Raw genomic sequence first — 22,775 nt, forward strand, 5'->3', positions numbered from 1 at the left:
TAGGTCAAACGTGGTCAAAATAAATTTTTTTTTTTTGAACACAACTTCTAAAAAAAACAAATAATTGAATTTTTCTTCATATCTACAACATGAAAGAGTACAAAATCTAAATTTACAATCAACTACAACATATTTTAAATATCTGCAATTTCTTGAACCAATTCTAACTACCACTCAAATAATTTCAAATTATATAAAACAATAAGCTTCGTAAACTTATCCAAACTTCAATCAAACAATTCACAATAAAATCATTGCAGAAACATCAATCAATCTGCACAACCAAACAGATTCAAATTCAATCCATACAACCAAAAGAACTGAAAACATAAATTAAGATAGAGTTAGAAAGCTGGGTTGCCTCCCAGTAAGCGCTTGTTTAACGTCTTTAGCTTGACACCTGTTATGATTAAGGATCAGAAAAGTGGGTGATAGTAGTGAGGCGCTGAATTTGACCACCCAGATAATGCTTTAAACGTTGACCGTTTACTACCCAACTTTGATTTGGATCATCAGAGGAAGGATCACTTAATTCGATGGCTCCATATGGTTTTACTTCTTTGATGAGAAATGGTCCTGACCACTTTGATTTGAGCTTGCCATGAAAGATTTTTAACCTCGAATTAAAGAGTAGTACTTGCTGACCTGGTTGAAATTCTCTATGTAGAAGATGCTTGTCATGATACAATTTGACTTTCTCTTTGTATGCCCTGGAACTCTCATAAGCTGTCAATCTCAATTCTTCCAATTCATGAATTTGCAATTTTCTCTTTTTTGCAGATAAATTAGGATCAAAATTCAAAAACTTCAGAGCCCAAAATGCCTTATGTTCCATTTCCACTGGCAGATGACAAGCTTTGCCATAAACAAGTTGAAAAGGAGTTAATCCAATTGGTGTCTTTAATGAAGTTCTGTAAGCCCATAAGGTGTCATCTAGCTTTATTGACCAATCCTTTCTCGAGTTAGATACAGTTTTCTCCAAAATCCTCTTGATTTCCCGATTTGAAACCTCGGCTTGACCGTTTGTCTGCGGATGATAAGGAGAAGCAACTTTGTGTCTTACCTCATAATGTTTCAAGAGCTTTTCTAATTGGGCATTGCAAAAATGAGACCCACCATCGCTAATTAACACTCTAGGAACACCAAATCTTGAGAAAATATGCTTCTTGAGAAATTTAATAACTGTTTTTGCATCATTTTTCTGACAAGGTGTTGCCTCAACCCATTTACTGACATAATCAACAACAACCAGAATATATTCATTATTGAATGATGGTGGGAGAGGACCAACAAAATCGATTCCCCAACAGTCGAAAACCTCCACTTCCAAGATATTCTGCAGTGGCATCTCATGTCTTCTGGAGATGGTTCCTACTCTTTGACATTTGTCACAGCTTTTTGCATGAAAATAAGCATCTTTGAATATAGTGGGCCAAAAGAATCCAGATTGTAAAACCTTGGCAGCCGTTCTTTCTCCATTGAAATGTCCACCATATGGCGAATTATGGCAATGCCACAAAATATTTTCAGCTTCCTCTGCAGTAACACATCTTCTCAAGAGGTTATCACTACATATTTTGAACAAATAAGGATCATCCCACACATATTGCTTAGCATCATGCAAAAATTTCTTCTTCTGATGCCATGTGATATCATCTGAAATAACTCCACCTGCTTTGAAATTTGCCATGTCAGCAAACCATGGTCTTTTCTGAATTAACATAAGAGTTTCATCTGCAAATTCATCACAAATTTCTTTCTCCTTACTTGTGATTTCTTCATTAACTAGACGAGAAAGATGATCAGCAATCACATTTTCACTTCCCTTCTTGTCTTTTATATCTAAATCAAACTCTTGTAACAATAATACCCACCTGATTAACCGTGGTTTTGAATCTGGTTTGTTCAACAAATACTTGATCGCAGAATGATCAGTATATATAACCACCTTAGACCCAACAAGATATGATCTAAATTTCTCCAGTGCATAAACAATTGCTAGAAATTCTTTCTCTGTGGTAGCATAATTCTGCTGAGCACTATTCAGCACTTTACTAGCATAGTAAATTGCATGAAAAACTTTTTCTCTTCGTTGGCCCAAAACTGCACCAATAGCATAGTCACTAGCATCACACATTAGTTCAAAATTTTTATCCCAATCTGGAGCTACAATAACAGGAGCAGAAATCAACTTATTCTTCAACAAATCAAAAGATTTCAAACAATTTTCATTCATAACAAAAGGAATATCTTTAACAAGAAGATTGCTTAATGGTTTAGCCACTTTTGAAAAATCCTTTATAAACCTTCTGTAGAATCCTGCATGACCAAGAAAACTTCTGATACCTTTCACATTCATTGGCGGAGGTAGCTTTTCAATAACCTCTACCTTAGCTTTATCCACTTCAATACCTCTGGCTGATATCTTATGCCCAAGAACAATTCCTTCTGTCACCATGAAGTGACATTTCTCCCAATTAAGAACAAGATTTGTTTGAACACACCTCTTCAAAACAGTCTCCAGATTTGACAAACATACATCAAATGATCTACCAAAAACTGAAAAATCATCCATGAAGACTTCTATGCATTTTTCAACCAGATCAGAAAATATGGCTAACATGCAACGTTGAAACGTAGCAGGTGCATTACAGAGTCCAAAAGGCATCTTTCTATAAGCAAAAACTCCAAAAGGACAGGTAAAAGCAGTTTTCTCTTGATCCATAGGATCTACAGCAATCTGATTATAACCAGAGTATCCATCTAGAAAGCAATAAAAAGCCTGACCTGATAGCCTTTCTAGCATTTGATCCATGAATGGAAGTGGAAAATGATCCTTTCTGGTTGCCTTGTTGAGCTTTCTATAATCAATACACATTCTCCACCCAGTCACTGTCCTTGTTGGTATCAGTTCATTTTTCTCATTACAAACCACAGTCATACCACCTTTCTTTGGCACGACTTGAACTGGACTCACCCAAGTGCTGTCAGATATAGGGTAGATGATACCTGCTTCTAAAAGCTTTAGAACTTCTTTTCTGACCTCTTCTTTCATCACTAGATTAAGTCGTCTCTGTGGTTGAGCTACTGGTTTGAAATCATCCTCCATAAATATTCTATGCATGCAATAAGAAGGACTTATTCCTTTCAGATCAGAAATTGACCAACCTACAGCTCCTTTGTTCACTTTTAAGACTTCAATTAATTTCTCTTCCTCCAGAGTGGATAAAGCATTGCTGATGATCACAGGTTTATTATCATCTTTTTCAAGAAAAACATACTTCAAATGTGAAGGTAACAATTTCAATTCTAGCTTTTTTTCTTTTATCTCTTCTTCAGTCTTTAATTCTCCAATCTCCACTTCATCAGGTGGAATCTCCTTCAAAGAATCTAGATTCTATAGACATTCATCAATTAATTTCTCTTCCTCTGCATGTAAGGATTCGCAAGCATCAATAAGAGTTCTTTCAAGAGGTGATGATATATGCATCGTCTTTTGTGTAATCATGCAGACTTCCTCAAGTTCATCAGTTTGAAAGCATGTATCTTCATCATTTGGGTGAGACATTGCTTCAAAAACATTGAAATTTACTTCTTCATTCTCAACTCTCACTTTAAGCTTTCCATCATCAACATCAATCAACACTCGAGCAATCTTCATGAATGGCCTTCCCAAAATCAAAGGAATTTCTTTATCCTCTTCCATTTCCATGACAACAAAATCCACAGGAAATAAGAATTTGTCTACCTTTACCAGAACATCTTCTACTACTCCATGCGGATATTTGATCGATCTGTCTGCCAATTGTAGAGTCATGCGTGTGGGCTTCAACTCTAATTCTCCAATCTTCTTAAACATTGACAGAGGCATAAGATTGATGCTGGCTCTAAGATCAATTAACGCCTTCCCAATAGCCAGTTTACCAATGATGCATGGAATTGTAAAACTACCTGGATCTTTAAACTTTGGTGGGAGCAACTTTTGAATGATAGCACTGCATTGGCCCTGTACTTCTATAGTTTCTTCCTCAATATACTTTCTCTTCTTTGTGAGCAAATCTTTCATGAATTTCGAGTAAGCAGGTATTTGTTTCAGTGCTTCTGAGAAGGGCATCTTGATTTCCAACTTCTTGAAAATATCAATGAAACTCTTGAACTGTCTTTCCTTCTCCTTTCTAGAGAAAACCTTTGGATATGGAAGAGGTTTCTCGTACACATGTTCTTTCTTTTTCTCTCCCTCTCTCTCTTTTTCACTTTCTCTATCCTCTTTCTCTTTTTCTTTATTTCCCTTTTTACTCATCTCATCTTTTTCTTCACTCAAATTTTTAACTCTCACCATATCTCTTTCTTGCTCTTTTTTCTCATTCCCTCTTTCTTCCAGAATTCTTCCTGATCTTGTAGTAATAACCTTACAGTCTTCCTTTGGATTTACTTCAGTGTTTGCCACAAATTTCTTCTCTGGTTTTTCTTCCAACTTTTTAGCTAATTGACCCACCTGAATCTCCAAATTTTGAAGTGAGGCTTCTGTACTTTTATGATTAGAAATTGATACCTGCATAAACTGCTGAAGAGTTTATTCCAATTTTGAAGTTCTTTCTGTCAGAGTAGGTTGTTGCTGAAAGTTCTGTGGAAGTGGTCTGTTGGATGGACCTGCTTGTCCCATACTAGGATGAGGTCTCCATCCTTGATTAAAACCTTGGCCTTGATTATAATTCGTCTGACGACCTTGATTTCCCATATAATTTACTTCTTCATGAGACATGCCTTGCACTGCACATTGACCATTATTATGATTTCCTCCGCACAATTCACAACTTTGAACCGTCTGATGTTGAGCTTGAGAAACATTCTGTAGTTCTTTAGGTAGCTGAGATAACTTCTTCATTAATGTTTCAAGTTGCTGAGTCATAATCTTGTTCTGAGCTAGTAAAGCATCTTGAGATTGAAGCTGAAGAACACCTTTTTGTTGAAATTGAGCTCTTTCACTCTGAACTTCATTATCATTTGCAGCCATGTTTTCAATCAGTTCATGTGCTTCTTCAGGCGTCTTCCATCTGATACTACCTCCAGCTGATGCATCTAACATTAACTTTGTTTGAGATTTTAGCCCTCCAAGAAACAGATTTAACATTGTAGGCTCATCAAATCCATGAGTAGGAGTTTTTCTCAGTAGGCCTTTGAATCTATCCCATGTTTGACCTAGAGTTTCATCAGCATCTTGTTGAAAAGAAGAGATCTCCTGCTTTCCCTTATTGACTTTGGACTGAGGGAAAAACTTATTCAAAAATTTAGCAACCACATCATCCCATATTGTCAGATTATTCTCTGGAAAGGAATTCAGCCACATTTTTGCATTACCAGCCAATGAGAATGGAAATAAGCTGAGTCGAATTGCTTCATCTGGAACCTGATGAATCCTCACTGTATTACAAATCTCCATGAAAGTAGCCAAGTGAGTGTATGGATTCTCGTGAGATAATCCATGAAACTGATTGTTCTGCACCAGATGAATAAGAGCTGGCTTCATCTCCATGTTAGCAGCATTCACCACCGGTCTTGCAATACTGTTGAAGTGCAGAGGTCCTGAGAAAGTATTATAATCTGCAAGAGTACGTCTTCCTTGCCCAGAACCTTCTCCAGTGCGATTATCTTCCATTTCTTCTTTTTCTTGCCCTGATGAAAAGTCTAGAATTTCTTCAGAGATAGCAGATGATTCTTTGGATTCTCTACTTTGTCGCCTCCTTCTACTGTTGTTTCTTCGAGCAGTTCTTTCAATTTCCGGATCGAAAAGCAGATTTTCAACCTGTTCTCTGCTTCTCATACAAAACACAAACTAAAAGAAAACAATCCAAAAATACACAATCTCTACAGATGATAACAATTATGTACAAGAATTCAAATATAATCACAATACACACTTAAACAACAGATAGCTAAAATCAACTAAACCAGATAAACAACAAACAATCAACGAAAACAAAAACAAATCCCCGGCAGCGGCGCCAAAAACTTGTTGAGACCTCGGCAAGTGTACCGAATCGTACAAGTAATAAACCGGTAAGTCCGGAAATCGTTTTCCCAAGAGATTTGTTTTGATTCACAGATTGATTAAAGTTTACTAATTTAGCGATTAATTTTACAACACAAGTAAGATTTGCATACAGATGAAATTAAAGTGGTAAAAACAGATGAATTAAAGTTCACTGGGGTTGATTTTCAAGTTCATCACTCAAGTAATATTTCTACTAACACAATTCCTCAAAATTAAGCATCAACATCCTAGGCGCATGCAGTCCTGATCTCTCAGATGACCGTTCAGAATCATTCAAACTAAATCCTAATCTCTTAGATAATTTAGTTATCAGATTTGCCTTAATCACAATGTCACAGATGACTAAAAATTTCCTCCTATGTCTAGGACTCGAAATCCTTTAGCAGTTCTATCCTAGGTCCGCGGTCTCATACATTTCTCAATGATTTAACCGTTCAAATAGCTCAGATTCTCATCATAGGCATGAATAATAAAGATAGAACACAAAATTCATACAAGATCATGCATTAATATAGAAATTACAAAGAGTTTCAGAAATGTACTCTCAACCCCAGTGAAATGGAGTTCTAGCTACACATATACATCATAGAAGCGATAAAGCATGGATTGGACGGTGGAAATTGGTAATTTTCCACCTTGGAAGCACCCAAAACGAGCTCTGCAGCGTCCTCTGGTCTCCTCCCCTCCAGAACTGCCTCTTTCTGCCTCTGGATCGCGTCTTTAAAGAGAAAAGTCGTAAGTGACTTTTCGCTGGGCGAAAGGAATCCACTCGTTGGGCGAGTGGGCTAGCTGGGCGAGTTGCTCCAGCTCGCTGGGCGACTGGCTCGCTGGGCCACTGGTTCCTGGTCGCTGGGCCACTAGTGCGCTCTGGCTGGGCCACTGGTTCCTGGTCGTTGGGCGACTGGTTCACTTCTGGCTGGGCCTCTGGTGCGCTCTGGCTGGGCCACTGATGCACACAGGGTCTCTTTGATATTATCCAATCCTTATTCTATTGCAAAAATAAACACACAAAAGCATCAAAACACATTTAAACATTACAAACTATACTTACATCAACAATTATATACTTTTCATGAGAATTAATACTAAAACTTACTCAAAAACACAACATTTTAAGTAACAAAAGCAAGTAAAGTTTACACCTATCAAGTAGTAGTAGGATATCATTAAGCGTCATCTTTGTACTCCAAGGCTGGAGCAGTATAATTACATAACGTTGAGTGACAAAAAGTGTCACTAAGCGCAAGCTTTTGTAAGAAGAATGACAACGATTGTCAACATTGTCATTGATCGTCACTCTTTGTGATGATTTGGTGCTAAGTGCCACATTTAAGCACCAGGTTCTTTGATTTGATTTGTTGTCTTCTTTCACTATTTGAAATAGATTTGTGATGAAACTGATGTATGTTTATAATATTTTTTATTATTAACTGAGGTTATGATATGGTTCTGGACATGTATTATGATGTTGTTGAAAGAATTTTAAGGAGAAATTATTTATGGTAGTGATCTTAGCGTATGCATTGACATATGGGAATCAGTAAGGAGGTATCCTGAATTCTAATAACTATTTACACTCAAATAGAGCAGAATGAGTTATGTGATGAGAGTCGCAAGAGGTCCATGATACTGGACCATTTGGTTCTAAACGTGAAGAAGTCTAACCTTATGAGTAGTAAGGTGATAACCCCTTTGTCTATGATTCTACAGAGCATTAATACTACTGCAAGTGCACGCCTAAAGTGAAACCCAATGTCAAAGGCATGTGTCCAGATAATTAGGTCTAATGTCAACTATATATGATTTATTATATTTGATCCATGCTTAGCTTATATTTGATATGATTTAATTGTCTTAGAACAATTCTCTTACACACTAGCTTATTTTGTCGTTTCTTTTGTGTTTTTTGTGTTTTGTTTATCTCTTTTACGGTGATCACTTCACAGTGTGAGCAGATAATGGATAGGTGTTGATGTGCCTTTGGTAAAAAAGAGTGATGATGAGTCATTTTCATTAGTTTTTAGTAATTATCTTTAAGTTTTCAAAACTCCAGATAGTTTATATACATTTTATTTTACGAATATTTATTTTTTGAGATAATTATATTAGTACTATATATTTTGAAATAATATGTTAAAATAATACTTTGAAATTTTTAACAAAAGTTAGAATCAAAAGACTAATTAAGAAATAAAACTTTTTTTACATATCATTTAAAATTAGAAAATAAAAATTTTCTTTTTGAAACGTTAAAATTTAAAATATTTAAGTTTGTCTCTATTTATTTATCATTTACAAAATTCAATATCACATTAATTAGTATTAATTATATTTTTATGTATTTTTTATTTTTAAATAACTCACATATACAATTTTGGTATTAGATAAAAAAAAGTAAAATAAATAATTATACAACTATTTTTTATTTCTGCAAAATCAACCTTAAAAAGTTAGTGGGAATTAATAATTCATAACAGTTAATGAATACGCATGTAACTTCTTCAAAGATAAAACGTTAGTTATATACATATTAAAACTAATAAATTAATGCTTATTGAATACTTTTATATCTTCATTAAAAGAAAATATTAAAGGAGAAAATTAAAGCATATTAAATGAACCAAAATATTAAAGTAAAAAATAAATCATATTAAATGATCTAAAATATTAAAGGAAAAAAATAGAGCATTAAATGGTAAGATTAATGAATTAACATTTTTTTTAAAGTAATCTCTTTTAACTATAAATGTATAACATTTAATATTTTAGAACATATTTTGACCATTTTTTAGTAATTATTTCTAAATATTAATATATATATATATATATATATATATATATATATATATATAACAACATTTTTTGAATTAAACTTAATTTATACCAAGTCTCATAATTTAAATTTACGAAAAAAATATTTTTTTATATTTATTTTTCTCTCTGGTTTTTATGTTCTTAAGTTAAGAAGTGAGAAGTGATCTTAATCCTTATATATGTTATAAAAAATTAAAAGTGACATACATGTATATATAAATTAAGAAAACAGGTTTCTAACAAAAATTATAAAAAGAGTTTGTATAACTATAAATACCAAATAAATAATTAAACATTAAACTAAATAAATAATTAAATATCAAACAACTTCATGCAGATTAAAATATTCTAATATAAAAACACTTAAGAATTCAAAATAAATTAGACGCTTTGTGTAATATAATATATAAATAGAAGAGTAAAGAATATTTTCACACCTACATTTACACTACTTTTATTTACTTTTCATTCTTTCTTTATTGAAATAATACAAAAATTTACATATTTTTACCATTTTATTTTTATAATATGTATGATATAAAGGTAAAGGTGTGTCGTTGTATCAATTACTCTAGATAGAATGATTATATTATCTTCAGTTTTTAGATTAAAAATAATAAAATGATATGTTATACTAACTTATTCGTAATTCATTAATTAAGGTTGAATTTCTTTTATATATTTCTTAAAATGATAAAACAAAAAGAAATAATTAATTTACCTATTTCTACAAAAAGGAGAGAAAAAGGGGTCCACCCCACGGGTTTCACTCTCTCTTTTTGTACGAATTTCAAAAAAAAAAAGAAACAAAAAAGTCCATCAATTCCCGAAAATGACACTGCTGCAACATCCACCTCAATTGCTTCAATACTCTTTCCGAGAAAAACAAAAGCTTTCCACACTCATTTTCTTGTCTTCTGTTTCTTATATAATGAGGTGCTAGCTGTTTTCATTTCTTCATTCTCATCTCTCTCTCTCTCTGTTCTCATCATCATTTTCATTCTCTCTGCTCTGAAAACATGACTGGGGTTTCTGAAAAAGCAGCTGTTTCTCTTGATCAGCTTAAGGAGATTATGAGTGAGTTTGCAAAGGAGAGGGATTGGGAGCAGTTTCATAGCCCAAGGAACCTCCTTTTGGCTTTGGTATGCTTCTCTTTCTCAACAAAAAAAATGTGCTTTCATGCTGCTTGTCATTTCACCTTGCATGAACACTGTTTCTTTCTCTTCTTTTTCAACCAACCCATGTCAACTTTTGTGTTATTTTTCAAGAAGCTCATCCCAAAATTTTTACTTTTTTAATGTTATTTTCTTGAGGATTTCACTGTGTTTCTATCAAATTTGTGTTGTTTTGTTATTTATCATGGGTGTTTGAGTATTGAGGATTTTTGTTTTCCTCATTTATGCATTTGGGTTGAGAACACTGAAATTTTCTTGAAGTTGGTTCCCTTTAATGTTTTTTTTTCTCCATCATGGGTGTTTGAACATTGATTTAGCTTAGGTTGTTTGTTATAGCTTCATTCATGCATTTCGGAACTTTGATTTTTTTTTTCTCTTTAAAGTTGGTTCCTTTTATCTTGTGCTTTTTTTTTATCATGGGTGTTTGAATATTTGACCCACCAAAGAATGTTTATGATCATAAGTTAAGCATTTGGAAAAATTTCTGTTTTTATTTTAAATTAGATCCTCTTAATCTCATTTGTTCTTTACCATGGGCGTTTGCATTTTGAACCACTGAATTTTTTTTTCTTAAAGTTGGTTTCTTTTAATCTCTTTTATTCTTCATCTTGGGTGTTTGCATGTTGATCATGTTTGTGATCTTTATTTATGCATTTTAATTTGAAAACATTGTATTTTGATAAAGTTTGCACCTTTTAATCTCATTGTCAATTTAATTTTTTTTTTCATTTATGAATAGGGTGCATATATTCCAGGTTAAAAAGATTTATTAAATTGGTTGTGGCATGGAATTTTTTCTTTTACTCTGAGACTTTACATAGTAGAAAGATGGTGATAGAAGTTTGAATTTTAAATTCAAAAGATTTATTATACTATTAAAATAATCATTTTTTTTTCTATTTTAACTGAATAAAATAAAATATGTTTTCTTTCCTCTTTTTAAAAGAATTCTTTTATATTTGCCAAGATTAGTAAAATCACACTTTGCAAGCTGTTATCACATTGATAACTTCTAAGATGAAACCCACACAATATATTCCATGCCATTCTTCACACATGGTACATTAATGTGTCAAAAAGACTAATGGAATATTAGGCAAAAAAGGAAAAAAAATGAATAAATATGCTTTTCTAATATATAAATGAAATTCGGACTCTCATGTATATTGAAGCTGTTATTTCAAGTTTGAGACATTTCAATTTTAATTTTAAAAAATCTGTAATTTTAGTTAATCCCACAATATTTTTATATATTTATTTCTTACATTATAATTTCTTAAACCATTTTTATGGTGTTTTAGATTATAACATAATTGAACCAAGAAAATGAAATATATTAACAAAATTTAGAGATAGATTGAAATTGTGGATTTTTTTAAAAAACATATTGAATTTTAAAATTAAACAAAATTAAAATTATGGATTCAACATAATGGTAGGCCAAAACTGTATTAAAGTCTTTATTTATTTAGTGTTTTTCTTTCTTTGATCACCTCATTGAAAGGGAACCAAATAAAAATAAAAATTTGATTTTTAAGTTGAAATTTCAAAGTTTGCCTTGCTCCAAAAAAGGGTAAGTTCAATTTTATCTTATTGATTGACTTTGTAATGATTCCCCAGGTGGGTGAAATGGGAGAATTGTGTGAGATATTTCAATGGAAAGGAGAGGTTCCAAAGGGTCTTCCAGATTGGAAAGAAGAAGAAAAGGTTCATCTTGGAGAAGAACTTTCAGATGTGTTGCTTTATCTTGTGAGGCTCTCTGACATGTGTGGTGTTGATCTTGGCAAAGCTGCTTTGAGAAAGGTTGAACTGAATGCCATTAAATACCCTAAAAAAGTTTCTGAAAAAGAGCCTTCAATCAGCACCAAAGAAGATGAAAATTTAGAAGGTGTTTGATGAAATTGCATTTTGTGTTTTGGGAGGAACAGTGGGAAAGTGGTTTTGGTATATGTTCTTCTATAAAGGGTGGAGGCTATTATTGTTGGATTGTTTTGGTACTAATTTATTCTCTTACCTTTGGCATATTGAATATTATTGAACTGTGTTTTTCTTTTGAACATGTTTTAAGAGAATTCAATTTCACCTTTTTATGATTTTAGTTTGTTACAAATTACCTTAGGATAAAAGTTATAAACAATTCTCCTAGATAAGATACTTTTAAATAGGAGGGTAAAAAACTATTTTTGTGTTATTTTTAAATTAAATATATACTTATTTAATGTTTATTGTTTATAAAAGTTTCGTTAAATATTATTTTTGTTAAAAAGCATTTAAAATGTTTATTATGTAATAAATATAATATTCACGATTTTTAGAAAGATATTTTATATGATATAAGTACGTAAAGTGTTTATTATTGATTATTATATGATAATTGAAATTTTGCAGCAAATTATAATATAATATTCACGAATGCAAGACAAAATAAATATATATAATTTAAGAACGGAATATAATGTAAGGATACATGAATTAAGAGAGAAATATTAAAAGCAATTTGAAGATGAAAATTTAATTTAATCAATGAAGAATATGTATAAATATTGTTAGAAATAATAATTTTATCAATATTTAGTTGGAGTTTCATTGTAACATATCATTATAAAATTACTAAATAAAATACTATAAAATTGAAAAACCAAAACAGTTAAATTCATATATTTATCCAAAATAATAATTATAATAATAAAATATATAAAAAATCATATATAATTAAATGAGGTTTTTTTTAAAAATTTTTATATAAAACAATTACAAAATAATAAATATAATAATAAAATATATACAAACCATATGTGGATCATAGTTTTTCTTTTTAAAAAAGATTTCCTATATACACTAGTGCAAAAAAGGTTTTTTATACCTCTTAAAAAAGGTTTTTTATATCTATTTTTTGGTAGGTATAGAAAAAGGGATATAGAAAGTTTTCGATTTTTAATACCTACTTTAGAATCGGTGTAGAAAGTTTTACTTTTATGCCTGTTTTGTTTATAATAGGTATAAAAGTCTGATATTTACACCAGAGAAAAAAACTTTTCTTTATACCTGCTGATGCTATAATAGGTATAAAAATCTCACTTTTATATCTGTTGGTACTACAACCAGTGTGAAAAAACAAGACTTTTTATATCTGATATAGATTTAACCAGTGTAAAAAGTGACGTTTTTTTAAAAATATTTTATTTGTATAAACTACTATCCATATTCAGACCTGCATAAAATTCAATCACAGAATACAGTTTAAATAATCAATAACAAGTAAAATAATCAATATTATTTCAATTACTAACACATCAAAATGTAATATTTACCTAACAAAGTTCATAAATATATTTACCTAACATAGTTACTTAATATAGTTACACATAAAATAGTTCCTAAATTCAAAATGTAATATTGAAACATCTAATCATTTACAAATGGTTAAAAAATGCAGTCCACTGCTCCCGAACATCCTTTATGACATGTTGCTCCATTGAAAATATGTCATCAAATATCTACACAATGAATACTTTGAATCAAATTATAATATTAATGGCTTAATATCTTAATTATAATATTAATGGCTTAATAATAAGTTACCAATTTGTTTTTTTTAAACCTGAAGGTGCATTCAAATAATCATGTTAGGAACCTATTTACTACTCTTTGTATGGTACAAAAATCAAGTCGGTCAAATTCAGGGACATAAATTTATAATCATGTGATTTTAATAGAAAATAATTGTCAAAATATGATATCACATTCAACAGGACATAATATGGCCTTCACTAGGATAGGTAATATTAATTCACATAAAAAAACAAATTAAACAGAATTACTCACAGTGAGTGGCCACCCCTCAAAGTCAAATTATTGCTACCTTAATTTGATCCTGTCACCAGAAAATATCTTGTTTAATCTTTTTATGTGCATGAATAGTACAAAAGAATCATAAAGAAATTAACAATGTGGAACTTATTTACCCCAGAAAAAAAAAGTATTTTAGGTAGTTAAAAGTACTAATTATAATAGTGAATGAATATTTGTACATCGTTAGTTCTAAGAGGATCCAATCAGCACCTATAAATGAGTGATAGAACAGTTTCTTCCCTGTGTCTCACATACATAATAGAGCAAGACAGAGAATATAACCTGGCATGATCCTTTAATGCTCTGTTCATTTGTTGTGCAGTGCGCTTCACCTCATCAATTGTCATCTAGGAACAATGATATAAGCTAATTAGAACATCCTTTCAACAAGATTAAACAGAACTTTCTAGCAAGTCAGAAATAAATTCCATTTTTTAGCATTAGAAAATATGTCAACAGAAATAAAATGAAAATATGAACATAGACAGTACAATGAGAGCTTGAAATATAGGGAAACTGGTAAAACTAAAATCCATATGGTTTTACTGATCCTATTTTCAACCCAGCTTACTACCATTCAAGATAAGAAAGTTTTCTCAAGTTTAGAAGAAAATAATTTATAGTCTCATTACATACATATGATATACATATGTAATTGGATAAATTTGGAAACAAGCACTGCCTATTCTAGGAAACAAATGCCTGAGATTGTGGGATTGATATGCTATTAATAAAATCAAGATATAGCCAACATACAGAATTAAAAACAATAGAAATCAAATCTGAAACTTCTCAAAATAACTCGCCAAGTTTGGACTTCGGATTTTTCAACTTTTTCCTTGTACATTTTCATTCCAATTCCTCCCTCTCTCCCCACCAAACATTTTTGAGTAATAAATTAGTAAATCCAAATGTTCCACTTTCAGATAGTTTCTACGGGTTAAGTCTAAAGGCTTTGGTAAAAATGAAACAAAAGTTCTGGAACCCAAACTATCTTTGTAGCATTTACATCTAATTTCTATAACTGCAGATTAGCACTGAATTTATTATGGACAAAAGAATAAAATTTCAACACATGTTAGGAGGTATTTGTAAGAGCTTCCACAAATATTATGTGGGCCTCTACCCTTATAAGCACCTTTTAGCTTATTTAAATAAGCTTTTTGGCGAAGTTTATCAACACAAGTTATCTCTAACTTGCTTCTTTAATTGTTTTTACAGTCAAATTTGAGATAATCTCTAATGTGATAAGAGCTACCTAAGTGCTTAATAAAGTTATTCACTCAAACTCCTCATACATTGAAGAATTCTGCCGAAAATTCACAACTAACATATGAGCATGTCACTTAATAATAATCCAGCCATCCAGTAAGTAAGCCAATAGACCATACAAATACAATCATATAGCATAAGCCTCCTTATGCAGTGTTATAACAGCTAATTATAGGCAAATGCAACTACATATATGGTCAAGTTTGGTAAGGATAGATGCCGCATAGTTATTATAAATATAAATACATACAGACACTTAGATATAAAAGAGGGTCTCCTATAAATATAGCTCGTAAGAAACAATTTTATGAAAAAAAAAATAGTAACACGACAAACCTTACTAGCAGGAAACACCATTGCAAGCACAAAGTAGTTCCCCACATCATCATCATCATCAACTGCCTTCCCAATTTTTAGTCCATGGCATTTGGCACACTCATTAGCTAATGACATGAGGGGAAAACTACGCACCACAGGGATCTTGTCTCGTACCCTCACCATCATCCACTCAATCACCTAATCCCATATCTCATTGCTCACTTCTGCGTCATCTAGAAGCCGCAATATTATCTAAAATTCAACAAATCCGAGATATTAGCTCTAATTTTAACAATCTTCCGTGCAATCATAAATCTTGAAATTGTAAGCATTTTTCACCTCAGTATCAGACTTCATAAAACTATCCCTTCAGTGACTGATATATATAAAATTCTGTAATGTTCAGAAAACTCAATTAAATAGTGCTTGGAAATTGTGAGAATCAGTTACCTCGAAGACGATCTGGCACGCTCGGAATCTGGTTGTTTTGTTGGATGTCGTAGCGGCAGCTAGGAGGAACTTGAGGAAGCAATCGAGGAACTCATCGGAGGCGGAGGCAGCAAGGGCATGGACGAAGGAGACGACGCGTTCAACAGAGGCAAGGCGCCTCTAGAAATCAATGAGAGGAGTTAGGGTTCTGAAGAAGGCGGTAAAGAAGACCAAAGAAGAGGATTTGGCTCGGAGGAGTGACATGAGCTTTCGGTTGTGGGTGGCGTATGATGTTCGAGCCTCATCGAGAATGGCCGCAATTTCAGCATCAATCGCATCTAGATGAGTCACGGAACCCTAATCTCCCAAATATAGCAAAAGAGAGAAGTTGCAGTCCAGTAGGATAAGGGTTTTCACGATTGATTTGGCGATTTAGAAGCAAAGGAGAAGAAGTGCAGCGTGAAAGTGAAGACGCGGGGAGAGGAAGTGAAGAGGGAAAACGCCGGCAGAATATTAAATATTCCACACCGGTTTAAAGTTGTAGTCGTTATAAATAATGAACTTTTATACCTATTTTTATTCTAACCGGTGTAGAAGTATTATTTATACCAATTTTCAATATAATCGGTGTAAAAGAATTTATTTTATTTACGATATTACCATTACATCATTTTTTATACCTGATAAATTTGAACAGGTATAAACAGTAGCTATAAAAAGCCTATTTTACACTAGTGATAAAACAACTACAAGAAAATTATAAAGGTTTAATTCCTATTTTGGTCCCACTTTTCGTAGGGTCTGTTCAAATTGGTCCTACTTTCTTTCAAAAGTTCACTAAGATCCCACTTTTCGCAAAAACGGTGCAAGTTAGTCCTTTTTGGTTACGGCGTTAAAAAACTAACGGCACAGCTGCCCAGCTGGAAGAAAACTGATGAGCTGTACATTTTTTTGTTGACGTGGCACTGTGAATTGGTGATTCATCCTGAGAGCAGAGGATTCATGGCTGTTTTACCCAAATTGAAAAGCAAAGTTAGGGTTCTGAAATCTAAAAGCAGGAGGTTTCAGCAAAGTTAGGGTTCTGAAATTTAAAAGCAGAGGTTTAGGGTTAGGGATGAATTCATCACAGAGTTGTTCTTCCTGTTCGAAGGCAAGCTCCAAAGGATTTTCGCAATCCTCACACGGTGTTGTTTCCAGGGGAGTTGGGATAACCCCTATTTGCCACTGTGGTGATATTGCTGTAATGAAAGTTGGTAGAACTTCAAGGAATGCTGGGAGGAAATTTTGGGGATGTCGCCATTACAAGGTGTTTTGAATAGCGTACTGTCCACTTCCATGTGTTTTGGATTTTATTTGTTTTAAAATTTTTGTGTTCTTGGTGAATAATAGGGTGGGATATCAAGTGGGATGTCATGTAATATTTTCAAGTGGTGTTCTGAGGACAATGCTGATGATAGAGATGGTACAATTGTGAGACAAAGCAACAGGATATTTGATCTGGAAAATAATGTCAAAGAGTTGCAGAGAAGGATAAAGTTCTTACTTGGAGTTGTGTTTGCTGTTATTGTTGGGTATCAGTCATACAACACAAGCACACACAACTAAAATTAAAGATGAGAAAATTTATAACTAACACAAGACCAAGGGCAAAGTCAAGAAAAATATTTACTAGATAGAAGAGATTACAACACCCTCTCTTTAGAGTAAGGAGGATACAAGTAATTTGGTGCATCACCTCTATTTATATGCAAATGAGGGAGGGAAGTCTTTGCCCACTTTAGATGTGGGACTTCTTAAGACAAACTTCTAACAATTCTCCCACTTGAAGATTTGATTGAATCAATCATGTCTTCACAATACTTTGTCTTCCTTGTCAGTTTCATGCTACGTTGCTGATAGACCATAAGAGGATCTACTCCATACAAACTTGTCAGTATTGACCGCCTTTGTCATTACATCTGCTAGGTTATCTTTGGTACAGATCTTTTCCAAATCTACATCTCCTTTCTCTACTACTTCTCGGACAAAATGATATTGAACCCCTATATGCTTTGTCCTGGAATGAAAGGCTGGATTTCTTGCAATGTGCAAAGCACTCTGACTGTCACAATATACAGTAATTTTGTTTTGCTTGTGCCCGAGTTCTTCCAATAACCTTTGAATCCAGATTGCTTCTTTGCATGCTTGAGTAGCTGCCATGTATTCAGCTTCTGTGGTGGATAGAGCTACAACAGTTTGTAGTTTAGATAACCAGCTTACCACCCCTCCTGCAAGTTTAAACACATAGTCTGTAGTAGATTTTCTTTTATCAAGATCACCTGCATAATCTGAGTCAACATAACCTCTGACAATAAATTCTGATCCTCCAAAACATAACGCAACATCTGAGGTTCCTTTGATGTATCTAAGGACCCTCTTAACAGCATTCCAATGCTCTTCACCAGGATTTGCCATAAATCTACTAACCGCTCCCACTGCATGTGCAATGTCTGGTCTTGTACAAATCATGGCATACATTAGGCTTCCCACTGCTGATGCATACGGAACTCGAGACATTTCCATCCTCTCTGCTTCATTGCTAGGACACATACTTGAGGATAATTTATAATTAACAGGAAGTGGGGTAGAAGTTGGCTTGCAATCTTGCATGTTGAAGCGCCGCAAGACCTTTCGAAAATAATTCTTTTGTGAAAGCCAAATCTTCCTGGTTTTTCTGTCTCGGTGAATTTGCATCCCTAAAATCTTGTTTGCAGGTCCCAAGTCCTTCATATCAAATTCCCTAGCCAATTGTGCCTTCAATTCTTGGACTCGAACTTTGTTGGAGCCTACCACCAACATATCATCCACGTACAACAGCAAAATGATGAAATCATTATCCTCAAACCTCTTGTAGTACGTACAATGGTCTGAACTTAATCTGTTGTATCTGAGGCTAATAATGAAAGAATCAAATCTCTTATACCAACACCTTGGCGCCTGCTTTAAACCGTACAGAGATTTGGTCAACCTACAAACCAAGTTTTCTTTGCCTTGTTCTTCAAAACCTTCTGGTTGGAGCATATATATTTCTTCTTCAAGTTCTCCATGAAGAAAAGCAGTCTTTACATCTAACTGTTCCAGATGTAAATCATCTACAGCACACATTGCCAGCACTATTCTGATAGTGTTAAGTCTAACAACTGGTGAGAATATCTCGTTAAAATCAAGACCTTCTTTCTAAGCATATCCTTTGACCACCAGTCTTGCACGATATCGCTCCACTTGTTCATTGCCATCTCGTTTGATTTTGTATACCCATTTGTTTCCAATTGCTTTTCGACCTTTTGGAAGTTCAACAAGTTCCCATGTCTTGTTCCTATGTAAGGCTTCTATTTCTTCATGCATTGCTGTCATCCATTGAGAAACATCTGAACTCCTCAACGCTGCTTGAAAGGTTGAAGGTTCTCCTTCTTCAGTTAAGAGACAGTACGCATCATGGTTTGCCATAACATAGTCTGAGTGCCAAGATGGTTTCTTCATCAGACGTGTTGTTCGTCGAGCATCTTCATGATTGACCTCATTTGGTTCTTGTTCATCGTGCTCTGGTTCTGCTTCAGAGGAATCATTATCTTTTGACTTTTCCTCTATCTGTACTGAAGTAATGTCTATTGGTGTGCTGACATTTTTCTGCTCACTTTGCAATTTTTCTGCAAAAACTACATCTCTGCTAACAATAATCTTGTGGGCAGTGGGATCCCACAAGCGATACCCCTTAACATTGTCAGCATAACCCAAGAATATACATTTCCTGGATTTTGGGTCCAACTTTGTTCTTTCTTGGGAGTTGTACATCACGTACACAGGACAACCAAATACATGCAGAGAAGAGTAATCAGCTGGTTTTCCTTTCCACATTTCCATTGGTGTCTTTACACCAATTGCTGTTGATGGTGAGCGATTTATCAAATAGCAAGCAGTTTTGACTGCTTCTGCCCAGAAGGACTTGGCTAATCCTGTAGTTTTCAACATGGCCCTTGTCCTTTCTAGAAGAGTTCTATTCATCCGCTCTGCTACACCATTCTGTTGAGGTGTATGAGCAACTGTAAATTGCCTCTTAATACCTTCTTGCTTGCAGAATGCCATAAAATCACCATCAGTATATTCTCCTCCATTATCTGTCCTCAAGCATTTGATCATTTTTCCAGTTTCAAGTTCCACCTGTGCTTTGAATTCCTTGAATACTGGAAACACATCTGACTTCTTCTTGATTGGGTACACCCATAATCTCCGGGAATAATCATCAATGAATGATACAAAATACTTTGCTCCTCCCATGGATATTTCTGGTGATTCCCATACATCAGAATGGATTAAGTCAAGTATGTGCTTGCTTCTAGCAGTCACTTTAGCAAACTTCAATCTATGTTGCTTACTAGTCACACAGTGCTCACAAAACGGTAAGTTAACTATTTTGAGCCCCGGCAGGAGATTATGATCAGCAAGAATTTTTAAGCCTCGTTCTGACATGTGACCAAGTCTGTAATGCCACATCATCGTTGCTTCTTCTTCTTTTGTTGTTGCAACTGATGCATCTGCTTCTTGCAACGTATCTCCCAACAACATGTATAGATTGACTGCGATCTTCTCTGCTTTCATCACAATGAGGTTACCTTTCACCATTTTTAGGATTCCGCCTTCAATGTGAATTTTGCACCCAAGGTCATCCAATTGTCCAATAGACAAGAGGTTCTTCTTCAATCCCTTCACATGTCGAACTCCTTGAAGAGTGCGTATTGTACCATCATACATTTTGATTTTGACGGTACGAATCCCTCCAATTTCTAAGGCATGATCATTCCCCATGAACACAGATCCTCCTGAGACAGGTTCATAAGTGTGAAACCAATCTCGGTGTGAAGTCATATGCCATGTCGCGCCTGAGTCTACTATCCAGGCATCAGAAAGTTGTCTTCTGCCTTTAGAACTAACTTCTGCTTCACTATACAGGATTTCTCCATCTTCAGAAGTTTTTGCAACATAGCCTTGAGAACTTGATGCTTCGAAGTTCTTTCCTCCACTCTTCTTGTGCCAACAATCTTTTTTCAGATGCCCCCTCATGCCACAATTGTAGCATTTAAAATTCTTTCTCCCTCGAGACTTTGATCTACCATGATTTTGACTCCCACTGGAGCCACGTTCCGTTGATCTTCCTCTCATCATCGTTAAAGCTTCTACTTGCTTCGAACTTTCTGTCCTGTCTTCCTTATTCTTTCGCCTAGATTCTTCTTCAAGAATAGCTCCAGCAACATCATCAAAGGATAAACGACCAACAATGTTGTTATTTGTAATGTTGATGATGAGTTGATCATATGAATCTGGTAAACTCTGAAGTAGTAGCTCTGCACGTTCATTTTCTACTATGTTGAAATCTGACGCGGTGAGCTGAGCAAATAATGTATTCAGATTGTTGATGTGTTCCGTCACTGGCGTGAACTCACTCATTCGAAGAGTATAGAGTTTTCTTTTTAAGAAAATTCTGGTGTGAAGTGACTTGACCTCGTACAGTTTAATGAGAGTATCCCAAATCTCCTTTGCAGTCTTCTTCTCTGCTATACTAGACAGAACTGAATCTGCCATTGCTAGGTGCAAATTGGCAACCGCGTTGTCATCCATCTCTTTCCATTTTTCATCAGAAATTTCTGCACGTCTGTCTTCAATTGCATCCAGACAGTTGTCTTTTCTCAAAATTGCCCTTATCTTCAGTTTCCACAAAGAAAAATTATTTCCATTGAACTTTTCTATCTCAAATTTTGCTGTCATGGTTTCACTCTTGAACCGGCTTATGCACTTCTCACTATGAATAGTATTGTCTACTGGTACGGTACAGGTAGACTGTGAAGTAAAGCACCAAGAAGTTCCCAGGAAAGAGAGGTGGGTCACTGTTAACTTTCTGGCAAGTGTACCAAATCGTTCTAAGTAATAAACCGGTAAGACCGGATATCGTTTCCCAAGAGACTCGTGTAATACTTTAAAACCGTATAATAAGTTAACTAACTTAGACTAAGAATAACATCATTTTGGTATGATTCAAGTGTAATAAAATTTACATTCATAAATATGTGATAAAATGAACGTCTTAGAGGCTAAAAGATTGAAAATGGTTAATGGATGATGAAACAATATGGATGAGATGTTGGAGAATGATTGTAATTACTACGCTATCATGCAAATGCACATTACTACTTCATCAATTGATTGCGTTTGTCAACCTTCCTACTATACTTAGACCCAATTCCTTGGTAGAAAAAGCCTAGACTCACTTTTGCAGTCCCAATTCCTTGGTAACCTAGAAAGTTCATCTGCATTACAATTAGAGGTTTATGACAACTAAAGGATCAAGCTCCATTCCTAGATACAATCTCCTATAGGTGTTAATTCCAGTTCAAGATCCACACAATACTTTCCAATATCTAGCAAATCTTATAATCATGCTATGGTTGATCAAGTCACAACAAGCTTTAAGAGAAGGAAATTAAACACTCACAATCAAATGAAAGAAGCTTAAATTCATTAAACTCAAGTGCATTTACATGAAAGTTTCGTAACTACATCATTCCCCAACAAATTGAAATTAGTTCTCCATAGTCATGGAGAACTTGAGCTTACAATGGAGAAAAATGGAAGAATGGAGATCCAAGGAGGAAGGATGGAGAGTTTCCACTGCCCAAAACCAGCTCCCTTAGGTCCGAAAATGGTGTTCCAAGCTTCAGCCGCCAAGATCCCAACACCCTCAGTTACAGAATGCTTTAAATAGATCTAGGGTTCCAGGTCAGCAGAGGTCGCGCCCGGGCGCCCCACCTCAGTCGCGCCCAGGCGCGAAGCTC

At 34.1% G+C, this 22,775-nt stretch overlaps 1 protein-coding gene across 1 annotated transcript; it reads left to right on the forward strand.

Annotated features, from left to right (window-relative positions):
• The first annotated feature begins 9,799 nt into the window (after positions 1-9,799).
• Positions 9,800-12,134, forward strand: LOC108319209 (uncharacterized). The gene is made up of 2 exons (XM_017550257.2): positions 9,800-10,008; positions 11,662-12,134. The coding sequence occupies exons 1-2, from the start codon at positions 9,886-9,888 to the stop codon at positions 11,935-11,937; spliced, it is 399 nt and encodes a 132-aa protein (XP_017405746.1). The 5' UTR covers positions 9,800-9,885; the 3' UTR covers positions 11,938-12,134.
• Positions 12,135-22,775: the final 10,641 nt, after the last annotated feature.

The sequence above is a fragment of the Vigna angularis genome, chromosome 9 (genome assembly GCF_016808095.1).
Source record: "Vigna angularis cultivar LongXiaoDou No.4 chromosome 9, ASM1680809v1, whole genome shotgun sequence".
NCBI classification, from domain to species: domain Eukaryota; kingdom Viridiplantae; phylum Streptophyta; class Magnoliopsida; order Fabales; family Fabaceae; genus Vigna; species Vigna angularis.

Excerpts from the sequence above, each read along its gene's own strand:
- LOC108319209 (XM_017550257.2), top strand. The coding sequence starts at position 9,886 with ATGACTGGGGTTTCTGAAAAAGCAGCTGTTTCTCTTGATCAGCTTAAG. Across the intron at positions 10,009-11,661 it reads GGAACCTCCTTTTGGCTTTG|GTGGGTGAAATGGGAGAATT; the intron begins GTATGCTTCTCT and ends ATGATTCCCCAG.